The sequence below is a fragment of the Hevea brasiliensis genome, chromosome 18, assembly GCF_030052815.1.
Source record: "Hevea brasiliensis isolate MT/VB/25A 57/8 chromosome 18, ASM3005281v1, whole genome shotgun sequence".
Taxonomy (NCBI): Eukaryota; Viridiplantae; Streptophyta; class Magnoliopsida; order Malpighiales; family Euphorbiaceae; genus Hevea; species Hevea brasiliensis.
Genome location: NC_079510.1, coordinates 51630247 through 51640333, shown reverse-complemented (window position 1 = coordinate 51640333; position 10087 = coordinate 51630247). Strand labels below are relative to the sequence as shown.

Sequence of the window (10087 nt, the reverse complement as noted above, 5' to 3'; positions counted from 1 at the left end):
AGTGCACATGCTCTACATTGAAATTCATTCTCATAATTAATCCTAGGAAGACCATTAACAAGTTCTTTTTTAGACAATTTTGAGAGTGTATGCATGCTTGCATGACCTAGTCTTCTATGCCACAAATAACTACAATTATCAAAAGATACTAGACATGTACCATGATTAGTTTCAAAATTATTCATGTCAAGCAAGTAAACATTATTAGATCTATTGGCAATGAACAACATGTCTTTTTCTAAGTTATTGATAGTACATAGAGAAGAAGTAAACTTTACCTCAAAACCTTTATCACAAAGTTGGCTTACACTTAGCAATTTGTATTTCAAACCTTCAACAAGCGATACATCTTCAATACAAGATTTGGTTCCAATTGTACCATTTCCAATTATTTTTCTTTTCTCTTTATCTCCAAATTTTACATATCCTCCATCTTTCATTGTAATTTCTGAAAACTTATCCTTTTCACCGGTCATGTGCTTTGAACAACCACTATCTATATACCATTTATCACTTTCCTTCATCCCTTTGAAACAAACCTGAAATTTAATCACTGAGCTTTAGGTACCCAAGCAACTTTGGGTCCTTGGGGGTTAGTGACCTTAGGTAAGGTTCCCTTTGGCACCCATACCTTCTTTACCTTAAGAAGACCTTTCCTAAGTGCACAAGAATTAATCATATGACCTCTTTTATTGCAATAATAACATGTAACATTAGGCAAGGAGGATGTAGATGCTTTAATGAAATGATTCTTATATTTACCATAGTTCATGAAACCATCAAAACCAATTCCATACTTTTCATTTGAAATTCTTTGGTTTCCAAGAAGTACATTTAGAGTTTCTTTTTCTTTTGTGAATTTAGCCAAATCATTTGTCAAGGATTCTACTTTTGCTTCAAGAACTTTATTTTTCTCAATGAGCATTTTACAAGTTTCTTTTGAGGTTTTCAACTCTAAGTCTAGTTCTTTGAACAAAGCAATTTGTCCTTTGTAAAACTCATTTTCTTTATACACATTGGACATGGCAATATTTTGTGATCTCAATGATTCAATTTCTAAATTCATTCTAGTGCACTTTCTCTTGTAATTTCTATACTCATCATATACTCTAGCAAATGCAAGTTCAAGTTCTTCTACATTAGGAGATTCATAAGAATTTACCTCATTGTCACTTTCTTCTTTCTTTTGTGAACTCTCGACTTTCTCTTCAAGTGCCATCATACAAAGAAGAGCAGTCTCTTCTAGTGCACTTTCTCTTGTAATTTCTATACTCATCATATACTCTAGCAAATGCAAGTTCAAGTTCTTCTACATTAGGAGATTCATAAGAATTTACCTCATTGTCACTTTCTTCTTTCTTTTGTGAACTCTCGACTTTCTCTTCAAGTGCCATCATACAAAGAAGAGCAGTCTCCTTGTCACTTGATTCATCATTTGAAGATTCTTCACTGTTACTCCATGCTACTTTCATAGCTTTCTTGCTCCTATCTTCTTTTCCTTTCTTCTTTTTGAGTAATGGACATTTGGGCTTGATATGTCCAGGTTTGTGACACTCATAACATACAATTTCTTCTTTTGATTCCCTGAAATGTTTATCCTTGGGAGTATACTTTTTCAAGAATTTCTTGTATTTGCTTCCTCCCTTCTAGAAAGCTCTTTTGAATTTTCTTGCAAGCATAGCCATTTCATCATCATCATCACTTGAAGCACTTGAGTTGTCACTAGAGTCAACTTTGAATGCAACTCCTTTGTTCTTATCTTCATCCTTGTTTGACTTGAGAGCAATGCTTTTCTTCTTCTTTTGCTCATTTTCAACTTCATCTTTCTTATATATCATCTCATGTGCAATGAGAGAACCAATGAGTTCATTATAGGTGAATGTTTTAAAATCTTTGGTATCTTGGATAACTGTAGTCTTTGCTTCCCAAGATTTTGGAAGTGATCTAAGAATTTTCTTCACAAGTTCAGCTTCCTCAAATTTTTTACCAAGTGCTTTGAGAAGACTTACAAGATCGGTAAACCTTGTACTCATATCCGCAATTGATTCTCCTGGCTTCATTTCAAACAGCTCATAATCTCGAATAAGAAGGTTTGCTTTGGACTCTTTGACGACATCAGTTCCTTCATAAGTGGCTTCAAGCTTATCCCAAATTTCCTTAGCAGATTGACATCCTGAAACACGATTGTATTCATTAAGGTCAAGTGAGCAATGCAAAATATTAATAGCTTTAGCATTTATAGAGATTTTCTTCCAATCATTGTCATCATATTCATCTTCATGTTTTGGAACTTTTGTAGTTCCTGGACCATTCTTTTGAGGAACATGTGGACCATTTTTAATAATTTTTCATGCATCAATATCTACAGATTTTATGAAATTTCTCATTCTTACTTTCCAAAATGAATAATTAGTGCCATTGAAGAGTGGTGGTCTAGTGATTGAGTAGCCTTCAGCTAGTGGTGCGGGTATACCGGCAGTATTGCTAGATGAACCAGCCATTATGGATCACTCTAAGGTTGTAACACCCTAAGCAAGAGAGACAAGCTCTGATACCAATTTGTTGTCCCAAAATAGTCCAAGAGGGGGGTGAATTGGACTTTAACAATTTTTCGGCTCTTGCTTGTAGCCTAATGAAAAATTATGGCTTTGTTCAACTAGGTGCTTCTCTACATATAATGAAAGTAATATGTGTTTCAACAATGTGTTCCTAAGTTGCAATTCAAGCTTCAATCTATATTTATAGCTATATCTAACAAAACATGCATCATACAATATACAACTAATTTCTCAACTCACTCAATATGTCCTCAAGTTTATTAATTCAATCTATTCAACCAACATTCAATATCATGTATAAAAGGAAAAATTTAAATTGCAGAAAAGTAAGGAGGTCAAGGTTAGAGAGATCAAACACAATGATTTTTATAGTGGTTCAGCTTAACTAGCCTACATCCACTCTCTTAAAGAACCATCTTTGAGTCTTCTCTCCACTATTTGCTCTTTTGAAGGCAAGAGACCAAAAGCCTTTTACAACTTTTCAACACCAAGCTTTTACCAAGGTAGCTTGAAACCTTCACAAGTACTATCTCAAGCACTTACTCTCTCAAGCACTTACTCTCTCAAGTTTCAATAGGTGCTTGTACAACCTCTCTTAAATGCAACTTAATGTTTTTACACTCACTCTTACTCAATACAAATCAAACTATAAAGAAGAGATGAGTTGATTTGCCAATGGTAGCTCAAAAACTTTCAGGCTCTTGAATGAAAGCAATAAATGAAAATCAAGGTTGGAGTTCAAATGTAAACTTTCATCCAAAATAAAATGAAGTAAAGAAGGTGAATTTATAGTCCCAAGTCATTTTAGACCGTTTGAAACCTTTTTGGAACGTTATACACACTGCTCAAGACAAAATGGCCGTTATTTTGTCCTTTTGTGCGGAGTTGAGCAGCTCTGATCATTTAGCAAACTAATGAAATTTTGGCAATAGTAGTAAACTGGTTAGTAAACTAATGTTTTAGCAAACACATTAGCAAACTAAAAATTTTAGCAAACCAGTTAGCAAACTAAATCACAGCTGCATGTCTCAACTTGCAATATTAAATAAAATGATTTAGACCTTAAAAAAATGTTCCAATAATAGTGTCCAAGGTCATGATAAGAAAAAATAATCAGAAAATAAAATTTCATTTTTGAGCTCCATTTGACTAAATTCTCATCTATTCTTTTCACATAAGACCTAAGACTCAATCTCTAACTCTATGACTTTCATACCTTTTCTTTGAGTCTTGGCTTTCATAGTCTTGTTCTTTTCTCACTTTGAATTTGTCTTGGGATGCTTTTGAGTATTCTTCCTCCTTAAATGCAACTTCAAAAATTATTTATGAATAAGAGAAGGAATCTACACATTACTTTAAAGTTGGGTTAGATAGATTCTGTTTGAGTTTTGTTATCATCAAAATAAATGCTCATTTTGAGCTACACGGGGTCAACATATTTCCTTTAGCATTGGCTGATAGAGATCATAGGGGTTAGGGAATGGAAATCGCTGTGCTATAATATTTTGTTTACTGCTTTAGTTTCTGGAAATGTATATCATGCATAGCTATCACTAGCACACATCAATGCAAATGTTTTTGCCTCAGTGAGTTAAGAATATGTGCTAGACAAGATAAACTATGTTTTCTCTTTTATTTCTATTATTACAAAATCTTTCAGCTTTTATCGCTTTTGCTTTTGTGCATCACAAAAAAATATTTAATATTTTTTTTACAGATGAGACTTTGGACATGATAGCTAAGTCCTTCAAGAATTTCAAGGTTTTGGTGCTTACTTCGTGTGAGGGTTTCCCTACTGATGGACTTGCCGCCATTGGCAGCAATTGTAAGCTTTGATTTTTACTCTTTTCCATTCTTGATTCATTTCTTAAACTTAAGTCTTGATTGTTGGGTTGCATATGGTTGATGAAGAATTAATGTAGAATATATGACATTTTGGTTGTGGATGGTGGTCTGGTTTTGCAATTAATCACATTGTTCTGTTTAATTGGGTAAAATACTCTTGCTGTAGCTTTTTATGTCCTGCTTTTAATGCCTAATGTAACATGGAATTTTTGCTATTTTTCTTAAAACCATTGAGCCAACAATGTTTAAGGTCATAGATTTATTGGCAAGTTGGATATCAATGGTTACTTTGGTGGGACTGTCCTTAAGGCATTAGTGAAATGTTAATTCTTTAAGTTCCAAGCTCATCAAATGGAAAATAAGTGAGAAAGGGTTGAGACATGGTGCTTTAAAGGGAAGGCGATGCAGGTTGTGGGATGTAGTCCATTACTGATTGGTTGGACAAAGCTCAATTCTAATGGGGTTTTCAAAGGAAGTCCTTATGTGCTTGGGGAGGCACCTGGAACCATTACTTTGAGCCAAATTGAATCCGTAGCAAAGAAATCACTTAGAATTGTACTATTTATATTCTGCAGGTAACATTCTAGTATTTGACTATATTATTCATTTATTTAAAATTCTACATGCCTTAAAGAAAATGAATTAAAAAACTTAAAAATTCATATTTGACTATAGTATTCCATAGAATTAAATTTTTGCTAGCACTTGAAAATAGTAAATTTTATTTCAAATAAAATTAAATAGTAAATTATGAAAAAAAAAATATTTACTAAATTTTAATTATGGTCCAAACTTTTTTTTAATATTGCTTCAAATATTATTAAATAAATATTTTTAAAAGTTATTTAACTATTTAAAAATTTTTATAACTAATTAAAATATATTAAATTTAACTTCAAGTAATTTTTAATTATATCTAATTAATATATTTAAAATAATGTTTTCACGTAGGGAAGGAATGTTAGAATTATGACTCAAAATTTTAGTGGAATTTGAAGAGATATTTTCCTAATTTGAGTGAAAGAAATATTTTTCAATAGGATAGAGGAATATTTCCTACATAGAGTGGAATTCTTATTTTAATATTATTCCTAAATTGAAGATGGGATCTATTGGGTGTAATTGGGTTGATAAGTAATAAGCTTTGAGCTTGTAATTTATTATGGAGATGTAGTTCTATGTGAAAGGAGTGAATCACGTAAATAAATATGAGTATTTTGTGTATTTACTTTATTTAGCTTCCGCGGTGTTATTGTGTGAATATTCATGAGGGAAGTAAATAAAATAATTAAGTTGAAACACTTGTGTTAGTGTGTATGTAATGTAGTGCATATGCAAAAGACTGAAAAAGACTAGCTTGGCAGAACTCTATTAGCATATGAGGTGATAATCTCTGTTTGCCTAATTATAAGACGAAGGAGGTCAACCCAACAAACTATATATGGCACCTCAACCACTCATCCAAGTAAAGAACTACCAGTCTCAATTTCTCAACCACCAGAACAATCATTCTCATATTCCACCTTATTAAATACTGATCTACTACATAGACCTTGCTGATCCAAAACGCCACCCTTTCTTGTAGGAATGAAATGGGGGACTCATTAGGTCACACCTCAAATGACACTACTAGTGATATTAATACTAAAGGTAACACTTACACTACTAATATTTGTTTTGATGTCTCTCTCTCTCTCTCTCTCTAATTAATATGAGAATTGGGTTGTTTTCGTTTCATCATCAGCAGATGTAAAAAGTCAAGATTCTTGGCCAGATTTCTCTGAGGATGAGGAGAGTCTCATTGCTAGAATGTTTAGATTGGTTGGAAAGAGGTTTGTTTATTTGTTTTGTTTTAATTGGCTAAGATTATTGTAAAAGAACAGTGTAATATTGTTGGTCATGTGTACTTTTTTATTGTAGGTGGTCACTAATTGCTGGAAGAATACCAGGAAGGACAGCAGAAGAGATAGAGAAGTACTGGACTACAAAATATAACTCTAAGTGAGAGGTGAATTTTAATGACCCAGAACCCTGCAGGCAGCAGGTGGTTGAGAAAGCAGAAAGTTTCACTTTTCTTTGGTGGATAAATGCTAATGGTGTAACAGTTCTTGTTCTTGAAACTTTGTAATGGATTTCTGTACTACTTCAAGACTTCCCCCAGTGGATTGCTTGTAGATTAAAGACAGTAAATTTCGGTGTCTTTATATCTTAGAGAAAAAGAAATTTGTACACTGCTAGCTTTCATTAATAATTTTACTAGTCTGAAATATTTGTCTTGTATTGTACTGTTCATTTACATTTCTAAACCTTGCAAGCAATCTATGGGAAAAATATGCAGCTGCTTGATGATTATGGGTGTTTGTGACCAATGAAATTTAGTTTAGTGATGCTCATAGTTGGTAAGTAAAAGAAGTGATGGATCAGGATGTGAAAGTTTCAAAATCTCCAATTTGGATTCATGGGATAATCTTCGCAGCAATTGACTGATAAAAAGTTTTTATATATGGAGAAATGGGGGGTGATAAGGATCTTTTGATTCTTATTCAAATTGGTAGATGATAATTGATAAGGATGAAATGCTGTGCAGATGTGCAATTAACTCTGGTAAGAATATGACAACAAAAGGATTTGACTTCTTGACTATTGAAAAGCATGGTTCGCACGGCAAAAATGTCAATTGGTGTTATTTGAGTCTTTAAAAAACTATTAAAAAAATTAATTTTAGTGATCATAAATTGATCGACATATCCTTAATTAGTGGCAGATTTAGCGGAGAAAATGGATCAATTAATGCTTGAAAATTCTTTTATATATATTCATATTTATATACATTAATCCCTCATAAATTCAATTATTAAACTCTCTTGTTAATAAAAATTAAAATTAACTAACATAAATAAATAAATATATATATATATATATATATATATATATATATATATATATATATATATATATATATATATATTTATTGTGTATTCAAATGTTTATGTAACTTTTTCGTTAATAGACTTTTTCAAAATAAAATGAGATAATTATACATGAGATAAATTGATGAATAATGTTTAACTATTTAGAGAGATATATATTTGATAGTATTAATAATGATGTAATTTTTTTTTACAATTTTAAGGGTATTAGATTTGGCTGATTCAAATTATAATATACTAATATTATATTTTAATTTTTATAATATTTTATCATTTATATGTTGACTCAGAAAAAAAAAACTTAGATTCGCCACTAACCTTAAATACCATAAAAAAAAAAAGAGAGTATATTCTTAACACATTTTGAGCAATAATTCATCCAATTTGCCTGGAATGATGTACAGTATAGGTAATAAATAAATAAATAATTCAGAGTTCCTCTACTGTTTGCTTTGCCAATGTGGTTCTGCAGAGGCAGGAGAACATGGAACTGAAATAGGAATAATAAAAAGTGGCAATTTTTCCTGTGAAATAGACTTCTGCAACTGCAAGTGCAATAGCATTCCATTAATTAATCTTCTATCTTTTTGGTTATGTGGTTCCAACTGAGATTCAAAATAAAAAACTTACAGCTCCCGAATGACTCGAGTACTGAGAGCTGGTTGGTTTTCTATTAATCCTGCTTTCCTCTCCTTTGTTCCAAGCTCACAGGTTTTGCTCTGCTTGAGTCAGATAAGAAAGCAACTTCAAGCAGAACAAAGCTCGTTTCTTTATCAGTTCAAAAAAGAAAGAAAGAAATAAAGAAAGCCCGTTTCTTTCTGGGAGCAAAGCCCAACAGGCTAGTACTTAAGCTTACCTCAATCCCAAGCTAGTCTTTAATTTTTTTTGACATGCAAAGGGAATGCATTAATAAGCCATAGGGGTATCAACATTACAAAGCATATTCAACGAAGCTGGGAGAATAGAAAGCCAGTTACAACAAAGCTAGCCAAATATACAAAGTTTAACAACATGGTCCACAACTTTGTTAGCTTGCCTATTAATCTTGGAGAAAGAAATCTCCCAGAAGAAAGAAGACAAACTTATGATATTATGAACTGGAGCTTGAATTTTCCAACATTGGTGCCTGGCAGGGAGCTGAATTGATGCATAGGCATTTCAGAGTCAGACTCTATGACAAGAGTTGCTATCCCCATATCACGGTCTAATTTTACAGCCTCCAAAACTGCCTGATATATGCATTTCATATAGTTATTTAGGTTAAATTTCATAGTTATTTTACTGATTTATTAGTCATTTTTAATTAATTTTATTAGTCATTTAGTTAATTTTCCATAACTATCAATTTTATGGACTAATTTATAATTTTTACTTTTGTTTTATAGATAAAATGGTATTTTTGAGGGACTAAAAAATAACTATACAAGTAAGGAGTGACTTCCATATTCAAAAGTGCTAAAATGAAGCTTGAAAATTGAAGAATGTGAAGTTGCCAAAATCTGCACAACTTGTTGTACAGGTTGTGTAGTTTTTGCACAAGAATCAGAAGAAATTGTGAACTTGTCGAAAAGTGCACAACATGCTGCACAGCTTATGCAAGCCCCTTATGCAGCTTTGCGGAAGAAATCTTGCACCTGCCGAAATCTGCATAACTAATGCACTTGCACGCCTTCTCTTATGCACTTTCACGGAAGGAATTTCCAAATAGCCAAAACTTGCACAATCAGCTGCATAACTTGTGCAACTCTTTATGCAGCTTCATGTAAAAATGTCCCAACTGGCCAAAACTTGCACAACTTGCTGTATAACCTGTGCAGCTTGGTTGTGCACTTTCACGGAAGACTTCAAAGCATGCAGGAACTTGCACAGGCAACCTGCATAGCTTGTGCAACCTCACGGGAAGCCTCTGTAAACTGTCAGAATTGCACAAGATCTTGCACAACCTGTGCACATCTTCATAAATGAGCTGGAAAGGAGATTCTCCCACGTGAATTGTTACTTCACACACACACCATTTTAGAGCTTTTGTTAGAAAATATAAATAAAGACTTTTTACCTCATTTGGCAGAGGGAAGTAAAGGGGAAAACACAGAAAAGGAAGGAAAAGGAAGTAGCAGCCGACATTCTTCTATTCCTTGCCTAGATTTGGAAACTTCTTCTTTTCTTCACCATTTTCTATGTCTTTTACAGAGTTTCTTAGTTCTTAGTTTATTTTCATGATTTATTTCCCTTTTTACTTAGAATCCTTTGTATTAAATATGGATAATGAATAGTTTTTCTAAGATTCTAGAGTTTGGGTATATAATATTTAAGATATTTTATAGATTTTAATTGGAAAATCCATATTTTATGATTTTTATGAGGTTTCATCCATTTCTTATGTGCCTAATGATATACTTAGTGTAGGATCCCTTTAAGCATTGTTCATAATCCTTGGTTGAAACATCAAAAGGAGAAAACCTTGAGATAGATAATCAAGAAATTAGACTTAATTAACTTAGATCTAGAAAGAGACTAAGGATTAAGAGGATTAACAGATTGATTAAGGACCTAAAATAAGGAATCTAAAGGGTTTTAGTTAATTTCAACTCCACAAAAATAGGATTGAGTTAATTAAGACACTCTTTGTCTCATTCGAAAGAATAGTCAAAGGATTTAAGAATTAATCTTCTTGAAACCCATAATTTCCATGCGTTTGGATAACTAATTTAAAATCTCAAAATAGCTTGAATACGAACCCCTATACTCCGGAAT

The 10087-nt window shown here is 32.4% G+C and overlaps 1 protein-coding gene across 3 annotated transcripts; it reads left to right on the top strand.

Moving 5' to 3' along the window:
• The first annotated feature begins 4274 nt into the window (after positions 1-4274).
• LOC110640131 (MYB-like transcription factor ETC1) lies at positions 4275-6755 on the top strand. 3 transcript variants are annotated; one of them, XM_021791321.2, is made up of 4 exons: positions 4275-4383; positions 5989-6053; positions 6148-6235; positions 6324-6755. In XM_021791321.2, the coding sequence occupies exons 2-4, from the start codon at positions 5996-5998 to the stop codon at positions 6406-6408; spliced, it is 231 nt and encodes a 76-aa protein (XP_021647013.2). In that variant the 5' UTR covers positions 4275-4383; positions 5989-5995; the 3' UTR covers positions 6409-6755. The 3 variants fall into 3 exon arrangements, with proteins under 3 accessions (XP_021647013.2, XP_057996626.1, XP_021647012.2); XM_058140643.1 differs by lacking the exon at positions 4275-4383 and having other exon boundaries at positions 5590-6053; positions 6151-6235; XM_021791320.2 differs by lacking the exon at positions 4275-4383 and having other exon boundaries at positions 5603-6053.
• Positions 6756-10087: the final 3332 nt, after the last annotated feature.